The following is an 18888-nucleotide window of genomic DNA, read 5'->3' as shown; positions in this document are numbered from 1 at the left end:
CCACACCCCATTACCAGACAAAAAATTCTACTTTGTTTGCTTGTTCACCGTGGCATGCCTATCCGCAACAAGGTGGGCATTCTCTCTCACACTATCTCTCATGGTATACACCTAGTGGTTCCAACTCATCCTCTTTCTTTTGGGTAGTATGTCATCCCAGTAAGACATTTCTCCCAAAAGAGTTTGAGTGGGAACCCCAGAATAGACCTTCCCTTCTCCACCTCGCCAGACCATACCCTATTTTACCTCTGACCCATGACCCACCACTCTTGTATTGGTTGGATATAGATTGGTGGTGTCTGGGCCTTTTGCTTGCTCCACTTACATGTATGTCCAAAACTTGTCTACTGCTCATGCGTTTGTCGTGAACTGGAGGCTTGCCTGTGCATCCTACTGCTCATTCTTAACCTCTTATAGCATGAACTATTTTTTGATCCCCCATTCTTTATGGGTTGCTTCCTCCAAGGGCTGGGCCTTGCTTGATTGTGGGCTTTTCTCTTTTTTAGTCCACTACTTGTTCCTTCTGCTGGCTTGCCAGTGTTCTTGCCATGCCATTCTATTATTCCTGTTGTGGTGCTATTTGTTCCCCGCTTGCTGGGCCTCTTTCAGGCCTACTGTATGCTTTTCCCTCAATTAGTTACAATGTCTCAATATTGTCATTGGGTTTATAGTCATGTTAGTTTGGGCTTTCTCAACCATTACATTGCTTGTGGATTCCTTTGGTCCATTTCTTCCTCGTTGGGCATCCTAGGCCCATTTTCTTTCCTTGGGCATCCTTGGCTCATTTCTAACTCTACATTTCCATGGGCCTTTACTAACTCTATTGGGTTTCCTTGACCCAATTACCATATCCTTCATCCTTGGAGTCCATGGGCTTTCCATCAACCCCTTATTTTCTTACTTCATTACTTCGGGCTTGCTGTGACTCATTCTCACTTTTCTACATTACATAATGCCCATAGGTTTACTGTTTCTTCATTTGGGCCCCCGTAGACCTGTTTGCTTTTCCCAAGGCTCATTTGTTTACTTTATGGGCCTAAGACCCATCATTCTTGCCATTCGGACCTGATGAGTTTTTTCTCTCAATCCACTAACTCTTTTCCTGCCCATATTGTTCGGTTCTTTCTGCTGTTGAGCTTTTCCCAAAATGAACATCAACAATGAGCAAAGGAGATGGCTCTTGCTACAGCCAATGCTTCAACTTCGTTATTTTATTGAAACATCTCTCTTTGCTCTGTATTTTATTTTATATTTAATTTTTTTTATTATTTTTAAATATGCATCTTTGGACCATCCACAAGTGAAAAGGTTAGGATGGAATTTGACTGTGGAGAAATAGTATCATCTCACCAATTGCATCGAGTAGTGAAAGTTAATCAGCCTCCTGCATCAAGACTACAGGTGCAGTAGATTCAGGGGCTGCTAATTAGAGCACCACCATATTCACAGGTCTATTGGTAACAAGCACCTTTTGAGATTGAAAACCTTTCATCTTAAATGCCAACTCTTCATCAATTTTTTTTCAAATCCACAAAGACAGGCACAACAAAATCTTACTATTTTCACAAGCTGAGGTGGCATCCCACAATTCGTCAAAGTAAAATCAAATGATAAAAAGAGGTTGAGTTCTTCAATGGGTAAAACAAAATTTCACAATATTTTCATAAGTTGAGGTATCAACCCACCATAGGTAAGAATAAAATGAAATTATAATTTTTTTTTATTAAAAAAAATTATACTTGAACTCACAACAATGCACAATTCAAAAATCAAAACAAGGGTGGTGTAAAAATATTGTGAGATTTTATTGTGCCTATAGACTTTCTCAATCCATAACTCTTGGTATATCCTCATTTTCTCTTTACTTAGGCATGTTCATGTATCAAGTTCAATCGGGTTTTTGTTCAACCAATAACCCAACCTGATCATGTTGGATTGAACTAGTGTCAATCGACCATGGTCAAATTATCAATTGAATGAGAAAGGAGAGAGGGGGTTGACCAAAGTAAGAGAAAGAGATGAAAAGATGTTGGTTCGGACCCATCACAATATTTTTTTTTATACAAGATAAAATTTCTACTCTAGCCTAATCTAAGTGTATATGTGTGTAAAGCTCCCTCTTGGAGACTTGAACCCCGGCCCTTGTCCCCCACACCTCACAAGTACTTATACTTGTGGAGTGACCACCGCACCAAAGGTGCGCGGTGGTGGACCCATCACAATATTAGAGGGAAGTTACATATATATATATATACCAATAAACCATACTTCTTCTTCTTTTTTCTTTTTTTCTTTTTAAATTACACTTTAAGCACAACCTTTTGGTAATGAGAAATGGAAATTATTAGAGTGCTAGCCAAAAGAGGATTTGTTGTCACCAGTTTACCTATGGTTTTTTTTTTTAGAGAGTTTCAACCTATGGTGTCCGCTCCTAATAATAGCTCTTTATCACCAAACCAAGACACCAATCAGTTTTTGGTGTAAACAGGGATTGAATCCCATGTCTCTTATACAAATCATCAGAGACTTTACCAATTGATCGTAAGAAATGATGCTCCACGTTGAATAATAATATTTAAGAGGAAGTGATTAATATAACATAATTGAACTTATCTCTTAAGTTTAAATTTTTTGGGTAAAGTAGTGCTCCAATATGTTATATTAACCATAACTATGGGTTATCTTCCCAAAAAATGAATCCAAGTAACTTCTTAATTCTGAAGTATACCACTGGTCGAGAATGGTATAGACAAGTTGGCCAAATAGATTATACCGAGTTCTAACTAACACCATCTTTTTTGTCAATGTAGGTTTACTATTGTAACTTTTTCTTCCACACGGTTTGAAAGTATATGACTATAAAGGTTTATGGATTATCAGTTGCTGGTAAATAGTAGATGCCTCATTCCTTTGGCTTCCAAATGTTGAATTTATTTAATACACAGAACAAGTAGAACATCCTATGTACACTGTCTCGAATGATATAAACTATAAAGTAAAAAAAAAAATTCCTCTCTCTCTCTCATGCACACACCTTCCTCTCACATTCGCGATGAATCTCACAATGAATTTTTTTTTTTTTTTTTGGTAGAAAGGAATTTCATTAACAACTAGACAGCAAACAAAAGTTCATGATAGAGCCTATTAACATAAAATCCAGTGGCATCAGCCTCCAAAAAGCTAGATAAGTCCACAAGCAAACTAGAAAAAACAATAAAATCCCTATCCAGCAGCATGCCTAATCTAGCCAAAAAGTCAGCGCACTTGTTTGCCTCCCTATAAATATGCCTAAAACATTTCTGAGGAATTTGGTTCGCCATATGCCTGCAATCTTCCATGATTGAAGAGACAATGGAATTTGAAGAGGTGGGAGAGTTAAAGGCTTCCACAATGATTTTAGCATCTAACTCGATGGTAACAGAGTGCACATTCATTTGAAGACACAGTTGCAGTCCATCACGGAGCGCCCATAATTCTGCCATGAGACTATTTGTATTCCCAATCCTCCTCGTAAAACTTGTCACCCAATCACCGTTTTCATCTCTAATCAGTCCACCTCCACCCGTTGGACCGGAGTTGCTTGTTGCTGAGCCATCAATGTTCAAAGTAAGCCAACCAGCCTTCCGTTTTTCCCATCTAATGCTCTTCAGAATAGTCCTTTTAGTTACTAGGACACTGTTCACACAGAAAAAAAGCTCCAAAGCATGGTCCATAATGTTTTTGCCCAAATTGGGATTTGGATTTTTATGGTTGAAGATAGTTCCTATCTTTCCAAAGAAGCCAAATACTAAATAAGAACACGTGACTCCAAGGCAGGGGACCCGCTTGGTGATAAGCATTAGAAGTGGAATTTGATATTGGCCAATCCTGGAGGGTCAACGAGAAGAAATTATTATTGTCAACCTGCCCTCTAAGTTGCTGCCACAAACTCTTGCTTAAGGGCAATCACACAGCATGTGTAAAATGGACTCTCCCCTAACATGACACTAAGGGCAGCAGTCATCAGCTTGTATACCTCTAGCCACTAAGCACTATTTGACCCCAATGTTTTGGTGCATACACTTCTAGACAAAAATTTGAATTTTTGGCAGAGTTTTCAGCTTCCAAATCCACTTACCATTGAACGGAGCATCACCCAAATAATCCGTGGCCAGCCTAGAAGCACTTCTAAGCTCAAAATCACCCTTGGCCGAATACTTCCAAGCCAACCTGTCTTCTAATCTGGCAGAAAAAGAGATTGGAGTGGCCTTAATATCTCTGAAAATTTCCTCCAAAAAGGACATTTGAATTGCAAATTAGTCCCATTTGCCATTATAGTCCACCACATCCTTAATCTTCAAATTTGCGGCCTCTCTAGACAAAGGCCCCTTGATAATATTTCTTAAGGGACCGTAATTAGACCAATTATCATTCCAAAAATCCAGATTACTTTCGAAGCTTAGCAACCACTTAATTCCTTTTTTAAAAGATTCTTCACCACGCAACATTCCCTTCCAAATTCTAGAGCTAGGAAGCTTACTTGCATTTCTCAAACTAATTCTCTGTGGGTTGCAATACTTCATTCTGAGAACCTTTGCCCATGGAGGTTTATCTTCAATATGGAACCTCCAATATAGCTTTACTAACAGCGCTGTATTCCTACCCTTTGCTATTTGAAGCCCCAACCCCCCTTCTTCCTTAGTTCTTGTGACCATCTTCCAGCCCACCCAATGCATTTTTCCCTTTTCTTTAGTTGAACCCCACAGGAAATTTCTGTTTACTCTATCAATACCATCCAACACCTTACCAAGTAGCAAGTTGCATTGCATAATGTAAGCCAGGATTGCTGAAGATGAGGCTTGAACCAAAACAGCTCTATCAGCCAACGAAAGGAGGTTGGCCTTCCAACCCGTAAGCTTACACTTTACTCTATCCAAGACAAATCTGAGATCTTGACTAATATTTCCTTGGTGCTTTATAGGAAAACCAAGGTATTTCCCCAAACACTCGGTTTGATAGAAGCCAAGGATATCACTAAAGGCCTCCTTATCATCATGATCAATAATTGGAGAAAAATAAACTCTAGACTTAGAGTCACTCACTATTTGCCCGGAGCACCTACAAAAGCTATCAAGGACCTCTCTAATGGCAATACAATTATCTGCATTCGCCTTAGCAAAAAACACAAGATCATCGGCGAAGAAGAGATGAGAGAAGGCAGGCCCACTTCTAGATGCTTTAATCGGACTCCACACTTTAGCCTCGCACTTTTCTTGAATAAGCTGGCCTAGAAATTCCATGCAAAGGATAAAGATGTACGGAGACAGCGGATCACCCTATCTTATACCTCTAGATGGCCTGAATGGTTTAAGGCTCCCTCTATTAAACAGAAGCGATGTTGAAACAGATGATATGCAGCTCATTATTATCTCAATAAGATTGTCAAGAAAATTGTATCTAATCAACATACCCCTTATAAAGCTCCATTCAAGTTTGTCGTAAGTCTTCTCTAAATAAATTTTTAGAGCCATATAGCCACCTTTTCCCTTAGCTCTCTATTGGATAATCAGGTATTTGTATCGCATACAAAATATACACAGTGAAAATTTAACGGATCTACTTCATACACAATCGATAACATGCGCTATGTAAGTTTTAGAATTTAAGAACAAGATAGTGTACCTTAGAGCGGTGAATTTCAAAACTAAAGACCAGAAGTACTTGGGAACACTTTCAATTTTCACTCCAATTCCACTAATGCCCAAGATGTGTGGTCTCTCAATCAGTTCCAAAGGGAGAATGTCAAAGTGTCTAACACTTTACACCACTTCGCAATAGTGTTCTTTCAATTCTCTATAGAGAATTTTGTATGTTTCTCCCTTTATATCTAACTGATTTTCTAATTGGGCTGGCCTTTTGGATCTTTCCAATTGGACTTAAGTGTGTGGCTTGGAGTGGGACCAAAAGGGACCAATAAGACACTAGCTCTAATGAGTCTTGGGCTTTTCTATCAACTCTTGACAAGTCCAAAGTTACCATTAACTATATTTAATATCACTATATAAATATAGTTGCACTCTTGGCCTTATTTATAAATTATATCTCAAGACTTTATTGTACATGCAACCCCTTCATAAAATATTCGTAGTAATTCAAAGTCATAAAAGAAGACTGCCACTTTGTAGATTACTACATCTTAATTCCTTGAGTACCAGGTTTAATCCTTTAAATTTATTCATCATATATTTATAAAATTCAATTCCATAAATATATAGTTTAGTAACTCTTTACTAAAGTGGTTAGGCCTAACTCTCTAAATAACTGAACCCATTAAACTTATCTCAAGGGAATATTTTATATCTCCGTTAAGAGACTATAAATTTCATCTTGAGAATATATGTTCCATCAACACTAAATGTGGTTGTCCAACATACTGAGGTTTTGATCATTACTCTAGATCTCACTCTTGTTATATCAAAGCAACCTACACCTCATGATCAAGTCCATTATTCTCTCAAGATTAAAAGTTCATGCAAATATAAGTCGTGAGTTTATTATTCATTTAACAGTCATTAGGAGAATAATAAATCTCACACTAGTCCAGCTCAATATATTTTAACTCTTAAAACATATCAACATACCAACTAGAAAACTCAATTTCCATGATCAAGACAAATCATCTTAGTTGATATGTTATAGTCTTCGCAAATGAAATGCCCAATTTCATCACCAACTACGAACTACATTTTGAGTTTACAAGGAACTTGTGATTTACATCTTTTGTGACTAAATCGCATACAATTCATCTCATGGACTATATAATAATGTCTCAATATTTATGTTACCATTATTTTAGATAATAATAAAACAACTTTATTAAACACAACATTAAGTCATACATAATGTCATACATAATAACATACATAGCATCATATAATAGGATTTAAGGACACACATCCTAACACTCTCCCCATGGAAAATCCAAAGTGCAACTGCCTTCTAGGATTTGTCTCCATCAGTACTGGGCAATGGTCCAAGTGACACCTGGTTAAGTGTGACACTTTAGCATCAGGGTAGAGCAAACACCAGCTCAAAATCATAAAGAATCTATCAATTCTCTCTTGGATAAGACGATGGATCGCTTGTCTATTCGTCAACGTATATCTCGGCCCACTAAAGCCCATATCCACCATATTACATTTATCAAGGCAGTCCTTAAACATCAGGGATCTGTTTATGCTAACTGGCCTACCCCCATATTTATCCTCCCCTGCAAGGTGCTCATTAAAATCACCCGCAATTATCCAAGGTTTACTATGAAGATCAACAACTTTAGAAAGATTTTCCCACAACACCTGCCTCTCTACAATTCTAGGACTAGCATACACAACAGTAAAAATCCAAGAAAAGTTAAAGGGTAATACCTTAACTTTGACATGAATTTCTTGCTCCATGCTTGCAAGCTACTCCACCTCCACTCTATCTAAGTTCCACAGAAGCCAAATGCACCCGCGTAGCCAATCGAGTTAGCAACAATAACACCATCAAACGGGAGCTGATTTGTTATATCCCTTGCTCTGTCTCCCCCAACCTGCGTTTCCATTACCACCAAAATGGCAGGATTATGGTTCCTAGCCAGCTCCCCGACATAATTCTGAAAGTTGGGCTTCAAAGCGCCCCTACAATTCCACACTATAATATTCATAATTTATTGATTTTTGATGAAAAGGAACAGAGCAATCAAACAAATGAGGAAAACTCATTGCTTCCCTCCTCCACCTCCATCCCATCCATGCCATCAACTTCTTTGCCCTTTCCTTCCCTAGATGCAAAGACAGCAGAAGTACCAACACACCCAAATTTGGCCCCCTCGCCACTATATGGTTGCTAGATAGTAGCATTGGCTTGAGCGTATGAACCCTTTGCTCCGTGTGGGGTAGAAGGTCCAATTTTTCAAAGTCCTCCCTTGTACACATTGTCTTTACTCTGGTCCATCGCATCACCGGCGCTATTTTCGTTCTGATCTCCGCCATACCCATCACCAGAGTTTCCACACTCCTGCCGTCGAGCTTAAGTATCCATCCCAGTACGACCATTAGCTGAAAATTTGAACGGTACCTCAGAGCACCCACCATCTCCATTATTACTCCGAGAAATCCAAACAATCGTCATGCTTAGAGATTGAATACCTACTTCACCTGTATCCTTCTTAGATATGCTCTTTGCTGCCCTGCTCCTCTCTAAGACTCTTTTGCCCTTAACTAAAGGGCTAAAACGGTACTCCACCTGCTTATCCCCCATATTAAACTCAAACCTTAGATCACGGCCCACTCTCAAAGGCCCAACAGACTCAGCCCCCCTATCATTACCAGTCCAATTCCTTGTCTCACTCTTTGACTCCTTCCTAAGCCCATGACTAGCTTGGCCCAACCCGTGAAATGCATGTTCCCCAGAGGTAACAGAATTACTTGTTTTCTTCTGCCTAAGCTTTTTACGTGTCACAAGCATCCAAGGGCTATACCTGTCGCCCATGCCATCTCCCCTGTCTTGCGTCGTGCCACTACCTATGTTAGTGCAGGACGAGTCATGCAAACCACGCGGCAACACTCCATGGTGCGTAGTCCTTTCCTCTCCATCACTCGCCGGACCACCCTCCATCGGTGCCTCTGGTTTTCTAATGGTGAGTGGGCATTAGAACACAGCTTTTGAAGCCCTTCATAAACCACAGGTTGTTCAATCCTTTGGTTTTCGATGCCCAATCCTCCCGCTAAAGAACACAGCTTTTGAAGCCCTTCATAAACCACAAGTTGTTCAAACTTTCCTATGAGAACAGTATTGATAAGCGGCTTTGTGACATCCAGTTGGATATAGAGTCTAACATACCTCCCTCTGGCCTCCATGGCAGTATGGGAATCTATCTAAAGAACTCTCCCTATAGCTCCACCAATTTTTTTAAGAACTTCTGTCTCATACAACTCCATAGGTAGTTCATGCAACCTCACCCAAACCGCGATGGACGACACACACGCACTAGCTGGGTTGAAGAAGGGCTTCCATGGCCTAATGGATAAAAATTACCCCCCAATAAACCACGGTCCATTTTTGAGAACAGCATCCATGTCTTCTTTCGATGAGAACCTAACTGAATAGAAATCTTTACCAAGATCCACACAGTCCAAAGACCCGACGGTTTCCACAGTAGATTAAGCTTACTCTGAAGAAAGCTAAGTCCTATTGCTCTACCATAAAGCTTAATGATTAGTGCATTGGACCACGGTTTCCTGATTCCAAGTTTGGTTTCTCTCGTGAGTTTAACCGCTGCTAACCCCTCACGGAGCTCTTCCACCTCCTCGTCTGAATCCGCCTCCATGTCCAATAGGTCCGAGAACTCAAATGCCTTTGCATAAGCTCCTGGGATCTCACCCACCAATTTGTCTTTGAATGATTTCTTAGCAACCCCCCAAAGCATCTGACCTCCCTGTGACTGCCCACCCTTGCTTAAGCCATCATTAAACTCAGCATAATGTCCTTCCTTAACTTTCTTCTTGCTCCTAGAGAGCTCAGCTTCCTCCTCTCTTGATAGCTCTCGGTTTTTTGTCATGCCTATCTCTATCACATATGCATTCTCACAATGAATTTAATTAGTAGGGTCTATCACGAATGTAAGAGAAGTGAGCACCACGTCACTTTACTCAGACATACAATATGCACATATTAACACACTTACATTTTATATCCCATATATTCAATTATAGTATTGGGGGTCTTTTGGATACCCCCAATACTGTATTTGAGTTTGGATTTTGGATTTTCCATATAGTATTGGGGAATGAGGCCATTGGAAACACCACTACAAAGCTTTTGATATGAACTTTACTACTTACCTTAAAATAAATTGTACTTAATTAAGTAATTAAAATAAACGCCCCTCTTTTTGTCTATTTTTCTTTTTTTTACTCTTTTTCTTTGTGGATATTACAACGTGCTTACGAAATAATCAAACCAATTACTCCTGCCTGCCTAAACAAAAAAACTTTAGTTGTAATTTATTCTAGACAAGAGAAGCACAAAAACAGAATTCATTATGGAACAAAAATAAATCAATTTGATGAACCTAGTCCTTTCTTATCTTACTAAAAATAATAATGATACATCAACGCAGCCCTTGTAAAATAATGTGAGAGAAACTAACATAAGACCATATTATATACATCAGCTTCTCAAAGCAATAACTAGTCCTACACAACACATACCATCAGAGAATGATGGTGACAATTAACTAACATGCCAAGGGTCTGTTTGGCATTGCCATTTTGTGGAGAAAAAAAAGAGCAATTTTATATTCAAACCCGAAAACAAATAGCAGCTTAACTTTGCATTTTTAAAATTAGAAGAAAAAATACAAAAAACCAAAGCAACTCATGGATCCTTTTTTTTTCTTTTTTTTCTTTTTTTTCAAAATTTTCCAGAAAATTGTGTTTTCTTTCACAGCAACAACATTTTGCAAAGATTTTATCAAAGGCTTAATTACTTTTTCTTTTTATTTTTAACTATTCAAAACACAACTTCTGAAATCGCTATTTTTTCAAAATACAAAGCATTCAAAAGGCTTACCAAACAGAGAGAATATAATTCTACTTCAAGAGTCCTTACAAAAAAAAAGAAGTTTTCAAAACACAGGTTTCTTGTTCCCCTGTCTGTCAATCAGTCTTTAAACTCTGTTCTGTTGTGTTCTCTCAGTTGTACTTTGTGTAGTGCATGTTGTAATCAGCACATAGACATCAAAGTCTGAATTTTTTCTCTCCACTTTCTGAAAAGTGGGGGCTTCCTTAATGCTCTCCAATTGCTCCATCGAAAAATATTCCCCCAAGCCCCCGCCTCTCACCTCGCTACTGCATATACCATTAGTAGTCAATATAAGGCATAACTGTCAAATATTCAATTAGTTTCACATGTAAGATAAATAGAGCCAAATTAGTTCACTATTATCCTATTCAACCAATGAAAACATACAACCACCAAAGAAAACAGGAGTAAACAAGCCTTCTCTCTAATTTGCACCAGTAAAGAGATAAAACCAATAAACATCAGTCTGTTGATGAGGAGGGCATTATAAAGATAATGTCAACACCCAACACTGAAGAAGATAATTTATCTGATCATTTTGATACAGAAATCAAAGGGCAGACCCAAGCTAGAGTTATCAATTTCCTAAGTTTGGATCACTTCGAAATTGGTATGTCCAAAATTGCCCAGTGCAACCTGCCCCTTAAAGGGTTAGGCAACCTAAACCAGAGCCAGTAATAAACATGGTAATAAAACTAACCTTATATTCCTAAATAACTCAAAAGATGAAAGTAAAGTCACAAATGAGTTGATTATTCATGGCTGGTTGGGGAGCAAAACTTTGATGCAATCCCTTCACTTTGGGCCTCCAAAACTCATCCTGAAACATAAACACCTAAACAACATAAGTTATAACAGGCAAAGAAGGGCAGGTTGGCTTGGCAAGTCTGGTCTGAATTTGCAGGCATTATTTCTAAATTCAAGGGTATGATAACAAGCTCAACTTAAAAATAAAAATAAAACTATGAACGAATTCCATGTGTTCAATAACTGACTAACAGGATGTGATTTACCTGTAACTCCATCCCACATGTTTTCATCCAAGAAAAAACAACATATTGATGAATTTGATGAGCTGCTGAATTGGCTTATATATTGCAGTGCTGACAAGTTGTTTCTCCACTGCTTCTCAACAAGTTACTTCAAGTTTCTCCACACCAATAACAGTAGATCAGTAGGCGCTCATACAGAAAAGAAACCCAACGTCGATATGAACCACTCAATCGAACCATCCTACCCCAGCATAGTGGCTTGGTAATGTCAATTTTGACTCGGACTCTAACACAGGTACCCCATGCTCGACCACTTTCAGGAGCATCAACTAAGATAACCTCTCCCAAAGTGCTTCCAATTAGAGCCCCATACTCCTTTGTCATATGCCTACTGGGTAAATTTGAGATCTGTACCCAGAAATAGGCTTTGTCACAGCACACCGCACTAACGCATTCGTTTACACCTAGCCGATGAAGGACCATCAGATATTTATCGAAAGGAGCAAGGACTTTGCAATAGAATCCTGTTCATATCAATCTCATCGGTGAAGATATTAAGATTAGTGGCCTATCCTTTGATCATATTGTTTTCTTTCTTTTTCATAATTTTTTTCCTATCTTGTGTCTGAGCAGTACCTAGAATAAAATAAAATAAAAATAAAAATTTTACTACCAGACACATGTTGGATACATTTGTACTGTTGCCATTTTTAGGCATACCTGCGCAACCTAGCAAGACTGATAAAAATTAATTGGAGTGGACGAAGAATGCAAAAAACTAAGACTGAAAACAACTTTCGAAACCCAGGGGGTTGGCCGAGTGATTGGGCACTCGGTCTCGAAGTGGCTGTCTTGAGTTTGACTAGGAGCTTTTACAGCCTTTTTCACTACTTCCTAAGATTAAGTTGGTGGTTTACATTAGTCTATCATAAACACAACTTTTATTATGCATTGGAAATAAAAGACCATATCAACCGTTGTCAAAAAAAAAAAAAAAAAAAAAAAAAAAAAAAGAAGCACGGTGCTAAAATAGATGATAGGTACATCGACTTCTGACATACAAAATTCATTAAATGCATCTAAATGCAGATTGTTATCTCATTATTGGTTTGAGTTGAATTCAATTTTTCAACATCAAGATCATTGAAAAATAAACTCAAAAAACAAAATAGAAATGTTATCATAATCTTCTTTTTAGAAGAAAATATTATTATAATCTGAATACATAAATTCATGAAGTGAGGCTAAAATACAAATTTTATAAATGATGTTAGTAAAGTTTAATTTAGTGGGAAAGAAATTATTAGTTGCATGTGTTTATGCTGTTGACCAGTTGTGCTCCTAGTGGTAGTGGATGCCGTGGGGTCTGTACTTATGTATCTACAGATTTCACAACTTTGGACAGTCTATAATTGAACTTCTAACCTGATTTAACAAAATAAAACTGGTGGAAAAAATTCAGGGAGATACCTTTTAGTTGTTGAGAATGTTCCAACGCACCAATAGTGCTAAATATGCAGCATTTTGTCAAAATTGGTTTTTTTTTTTTGTTTTTTTTATGGCAATTTATACATGAACACAAAGGGGTTCCAATATCTGTACTGTCAAGCCAAAATGGAATGAATAAATCCAATTTCTTACAGTGATTTTATGTGAGATCTAGGAGTATGAGTGATCTAGTATGAACACTCATACTCCTAGATCTCACATAACGGTCAGCTGAGCTCACATAACAATTAGAAGCAAGAAAAACAAAGTCGCCGGTTTATCATGACTCAACAGCTAGCTGACTGGTAATAAAGGTGCTTGCTGAAAAATATTACTAGGGAATTATTAAATGTACAGTGGAATTATTCAACAATGTATTTTTTTCACCAGAAAATTTTTATTAGTCCTCAACAAAAGATAGCATACTCATAATTTTATGATTTACATCTCTATCACCTTTTACTAGTGAATTACACCCGTCCTAGACACCAATCACTAACCTCTAACCATGCAATAAAAACACTCATTGAAGAACAGAATAAAGAGGGGAAAAGAGGGGAAGGGATGATACAAAGACATTAATTTTGAACAATGTTAGATCCATTCCTTTGGATTGATGCAGGCATCTAATAATTTCCACTCTTCAGTTCCATTTTCTGGTTTCTGCAAACATCAAACAACAAAACCATCCCCGCATTATGATTCAAGGATATTCCACTTTCTAGCATTATTGTACAGGTATTCATTCAGAAAGATCCGAAAAGCTTACATGGTCATATTCCCACCGAGCTGTTAGTGGGAGAGAAACAAGAATACTCTCAATTCGACCTCCTGTCTTTAGCCCAAATGTTGTACCACGATCATAAACCTTTGTTGATAAGAAAACATGTTAACAAGGCTTCATAACAACAACAAAAAAACAAAGAGTTAACAGATGTTTAATGTTTAATAATATCTTTAGAGACAGCTTTGGTACCAAATTGAATTCTACATAACGCCCTCTTCGCAATTGCTGCCATGCCTTGTGCTGGTCTGTGAATGGTGTATCCTTTCTTTTTTCTATGATTGGTATGTAAGCAGGAACCACAGAATTGGCACATTCTACATATTGACAATAGATGTGAGCATGAAGAGAATTGAAGTGCGACAAAACTAAAGAGTTCTTATTGAAAAACACATGATAAGACATCAATTCTATATTCTCAAGCAATTACCAGTGGCAAAGGATAGAAGCATCTCTTGGTCATAGTCATTTAGATCATCAAAAAATATTCCCCCAAGCCCCCGCCTCTCACCTCGGTGCTGCATATACCATTAGTAATAGAGGGTAGAAAATTCAATACATTTCACATGTAATATATATAGAGCCAAGGTAGTTATAACAGATCACTTCCATCCTATTCAGCCAATGAAAGTATCAACAACCAAAGAATACTGGAGAGAACGAGCCAGCTCTCTGATTTGCACCAGTAAAGAGATTAAAAAAATAAAAAAAATAAAAAATAAACATCGCTCTGTAGATAAATATTAACATTGAAGAAGAGAGTTTTGCTGATCATTTTGATTTTGAAATCAAATGGCAGACCTAGCAAGAGTTACCAATGTCCAAAGTTCAGGTCACTTTGGAATGTCCAAAATTGCGAGTACAACCTGCCCCATAAAGGGTTAGGAAACCTGGCCCAGAGGCAGTAATAACAAGGAAATAAAACTCACTTTAAATTACTAAATAACTCAAAAAATGAAAGTGAAGTCGCAAATGAGTTAAAATCCATGGCTAGTTGGGGAGTTAAAAACTTTGATGTATTTCCTTCACATTGGACCCCAAAAATTCATCCCAACACACAAACACCCAAAAAATAAGAGTTCTTAAAAGGCAAAGAAGGGAAGGTTGGCTGGTCTGGTCAGAAATTGCAGGCATTCTTTCTAAACTCAAGGGTATGATAATAAGCTCAACTTAAAAAACAAAAACAAAAAAAAAACTATGAAGGATTCCATTTAGTGTTCAATAACTAACATACGAAATGTGGTTTACCTATAACCCCATCCCACATGTTTCCTACCAACTTGCTCTCCTCCACTTTTTCTCAACAAGTTACTTCAGATGAACTCAAAGGGGTTGTTTTACTAGAACTTTGACGGTTTGAACTTAAGATGGTCTCTCCCTTCCATGCAATCAATAAATACGGGGAAAAACCAGCCCATATATTGGACTGGGTTGGATTCTCGCAGGTGGGTCTAACTGGAAGGATTACATTTTTGTGTACAACTTGTTGACATACAAAACAATTTTAAATCCCATACTTCATACAAATGTTGAGATATCAACCCAACTTGTACATATGAGTGTGTTTAGGTGACATACAAAAACACTGAGAAGTTACCGAGATTCATAACAAGTGTTGGAAAAATCAATGCATCATCAGCTCCACATTTTTTTTAAGCAAAGAACGATAGCTCCACATTATAAGTTTTAATAATAATAAGCTTTAAAAGGAAATATACCTTGATATAGAAATAATCATCGCACCATTTCTTAAATCGAGGATAGAATGTTGGATCAAATTTGTCACAAGCACTTTTTTGAACCTACAGAAGAGGGTCAATATCAGTATGCCTAAACACATTAGTGTTATCACATTATAACTTTTTGAAGATACAAACGAAACCATGCATTCAATTCTTCTTAAGGCTGCTATAGATGCACAATTGAATGTCAGAACTACTATTCTTAATTTGGAGGTAACAAATGGACACCTTAAGAAGATGATGAATTAAGCATATGCAGAAGCCCCAATGTATTTCTCCTTTTGGTTCTACTCATTTATCCTAAAGAACTAGCCTATTTCTCATATAAGCCAGGGAAAAAAAAACCCCATTCCAGTTCATTACAAACAGACAAAACTGTGTTTTGAACCTACGCAAGGAAGCACAGGAAGAGAAGCACCTCAAAATTTTAAAACCTATCATTACAAATAATATGATTTGTTTATAAGAGCAAGAAAGCTGGTCAATATTTCATTTAAAGGAAATTATTCAATGTCAGATGTTTAAAGCAAATACCGAATGGAAATGCTTAACATCCTCTTCAAAGATGTACGCAGGTGTCAAATCGGTTCCTCCACCAAACCACCACTGTCTTGGTGCTCCAGGAGCATCTGCATGAATCAACAGTGAAATATCAATACACAAATGCAAACAATCATACTAATTAAAAATAAATAAGACCAGTGAAACAAACTTTATATATATATATATATATATAGGCAAATAATGGGGTAAGGGGAAGGTGAGATTAAAGCCACAGACATCAGGCATCACAAAGGATGCCTTGGTTGCCAGTTTTCAATTATGGGACATGAGATGAAGAATTAGTCATTAATACTTGCTTTCTTTGGTACTATATTTATAATAAAAACTACTTATTAAAAAAAAACTGTATGTATAATAAAAATATCTCGCAAGATAAATCTATTAATAGATTCAATACTAAATAGAAGGAAAAGAATGATGCGTGTTATTGCAAATTTTGAAGAACTTATTATTCAATTGACATCTGAATTAACATGTTAATTAAGTTTCATGCAAATCAAAAGAGTCTGATCCCTACAGACATCTTTCAAAGTTTAAAAAGGATGTCATAAATTCCTAGCAGCAAGTTCATATTATCTGAGGATTAAGACAACCCAACCCAACCCAATGCAAGAAATAACAAGAAAGAAATTATCATAAGCAAAAGAGTACTGAAATATAATATAGTGCCTACAGAGTCTAAAAATAAATAAATAAACCTTTTTCAAGAGTAAAACAAAAAAAGTAGACTGTAAATTAGACAATCATATTATAATTCTCAACATCCAAAAGGCTAGAAAACCAGAAAAACATGGTCAATGAAGCTTTCTTTCTTTTTTGGCGTAAGCGGGATTTGAACCCAACAACAAAAGACTTTACTAGTTGAGCTAAATCAAAACCCACATAGTCAATGCAGCATTTTAACAGAAATATCCCGGGGAGTCTTCTTTGCTTCTTCTTCTTCTTCTGTTTTTTTTTGGGGGGCGGTTTGAAAATAAGTATTCTAGTTTAAATTGTGGTAATTCAGTGCAATACTCTATACCCAAGAACTTGTTACTAACCAAAGCACATAAACAGCATCAAACCAACGGAAAAACACATAGTAATAGAGCCAGACAATTGGTTCACACAGACACATAAACATTGGCTCCAATGTTACTAAAATTCCATACACAACACGTTCCATTCTGAGAAATCAAAAAAAGGCAAGCATTGAATGGGGGTACCTTTAGGAGCGTCAGTCTCAAAATATCGATAATTAAAATGCAATGTGGGCGCAAATGGGTTCTTTGGATGCAACACCTGAAACACCACCACAACAAACACACATTATTGTACAATTTGGATAAAAAATTTCACAATCAAAGGCAGAGAAAAGAGTGTAATTTACGGAGCTAATTCCGGCAGCAAAGAACGGAACGGGGCCCGGCTTCAGCTCGGCGGTGGCGGAGGCGGCACGATAAGCCTCCGGTGGCATAACCCCATAAACGACAGAAACATTAACCCCAGCTTTCTCCCAAACGGCACCGTCTTGAAGAACTCGACTTATGCCTCCGCCGCCACCAGGCCTCGACCACACATCTTCCTTAAACTTAGCTCCACCATCGGCGCCTTCGATTGCTTTGCACACACTGTCCTGTGCTTCCCTTATCATTTTCTCGAACCGGGATCGGACGGTGGAGGATGAGGATGATGGGGAATCATGGTCGTCGGATTCGCGGAGGAATGTGTTGGGTCGTTCGGTTTCTGGGATTTCTTTTTCGATGGAAACTGCGGATCGAATTGTTGTTGTTGTTGTTGTTGTTGTTTTGGTGGAGAGAGTGAGATTGCGGGTTTGGGTTTTGGAGAAATTGAAGGAGAGTTTGGTGATGGGTTTTGTTTTGGGTGAGGCTGAGGTGGGAGGGAAAAGAGTGAAATAGGAGGATGAAGATGAGGATGAGACAATGGCGCTTGCTGTTGTTGTAGGTGACATTGTTTTGGCTTGGTTTGAATCAAATTTTGATGTACGAGAGTGAATATATCTGAAGAAGATATAAATTTATTGAAGAGAGAGAGAGAGAGAGAGAGAGAGAGAGAGCTGGGATGTTATAAATGATATGATAAAGGGGTGTTGTTTACAGTAGTACTGTGGTGAAATTGTGGATGGCTGGAGTCTGGACTGACTTTTTCACGGGTTTGTTGTTTTTAAGTAAAACTTCAAAAAACAACGGGCTGGCCGTTTACCGGCGACATGGAGTAAGTAAACCATTAACTCTAGAATTCTACCGCCACCTACGCCCACCGTATCATTTACCGTTGACTTGCTTTTTTTTTTTTTTTTTTTTAATTATCTATTCTACACAGGGACTTTCCCTGCTGGAGATTGAACATTTTGTTTTGTCAAAGCTACCCAACGCACAAGTTTAAGTAGGTATAAAATTTGAGTAATATGGTAAAAATATTTTTTTAAAGAGTAAATTTCACAAACCTACCTTGAGGTTTGTGATAATACCAACTAGGTCCAAAACATTTTAAAACTTATCAATTTGATCCTCAAAAGACAACTTTGTCCCTAACGGACCAAACCTCGTTACTGCTCTCTTCTATCTCTCTCTCCCTCTCTCTATTATGTCTCGTTTCTCTCCACTCTTAATCTCTTCTCTGTTTCTCAAAAAGAAAAAGAAAACTCTCTTCCCTGAGGCGGCAGATTCTCCCAAGGCGAACACGAAGAAGGTGTCTTCGCTGTCAGATGGAG

The 18888-nt window shown here is 37.7% G+C and overlaps 1 protein-coding gene and 1 long non-coding RNA gene across 2 annotated transcripts; both read right to left on the bottom strand.

Moving 5' to 3' along the window:
• Positions 1–10521: 10521 nt before the first annotated feature.
• LOC142617088 (uncharacterized) lies at positions 10522–12357 on the bottom strand. Its single transcript, XR_012840897.1, has 3 exons — positions 11619–12357; positions 11306–11425; positions 10522–10871 (listed from the first exon to the last, which is right to left on the bottom strand). It is a non-coding gene; the product is annotated as an uncharacterized LOC142617088 (long non-coding RNA).
• Positions 12358–13447: 1090 nt separating this feature from the next.
• On the bottom strand, positions 13448–18309 carry LOC142617087 (coproporphyrinogen-III oxidase 1, chloroplastic-like). The gene is made up of 8 exons (XM_075789782.1): positions 17545–18309; positions 17381–17456; positions 16146–16240; positions 15588–15671; positions 14300–14387; positions 14062–14186; positions 13855–13953; positions 13448–13748 (listed from the first exon to the last, which is right to left on the bottom strand). Exons 1-8 carry the CDS (start codon positions 18124–18126, stop codon positions 13680–13682), a joined length of 1218 nt encoding a protein of 405 aa, XP_075645897.1. The 5' UTR covers positions 18127–18309; the 3' UTR covers positions 13448–13679.
• Positions 18310–18888: the final 579 nt, after the last annotated feature.

Source organism: Castanea sativa, chromosome 11 (genome assembly GCF_040712315.1).
Source record: "Castanea sativa cultivar Marrone di Chiusa Pesio chromosome 11, ASM4071231v1".
In the NCBI taxonomy this organism is placed as follows: domain Eukaryota; kingdom Viridiplantae; phylum Streptophyta; class Magnoliopsida; order Fagales; family Fagaceae; genus Castanea; species Castanea sativa.
The sequence above is the reverse complement of the archived record's forward strand: the minus strand, read 5'-3'. Positions and strand labels throughout refer to the sequence as shown.

Excerpts from the sequence above, each read along its gene's own strand:
- LOC142617087 (XM_075789782.1), bottom strand. The coding sequence starts at position 18,126 with ATGTCACCTACAACAACAGCAAGCGCCATTGTCTCATCCTCATCTTCA. Across the intron at positions 14,388-15,587 it reads ATGATTATTTCTATATCAAG|CACCGAGGTGAGAGGCGGGG; the intron begins GTATATTTCCTT and ends TGGTATATGCAG. Across the intron at positions 13,954-14,061 it reads GTTATGTAGAATTCAATTTG|GTTTATGATCGTGGTACAAC; the intron begins GTACCAAAGCTG and ends TTATCAACAAAG.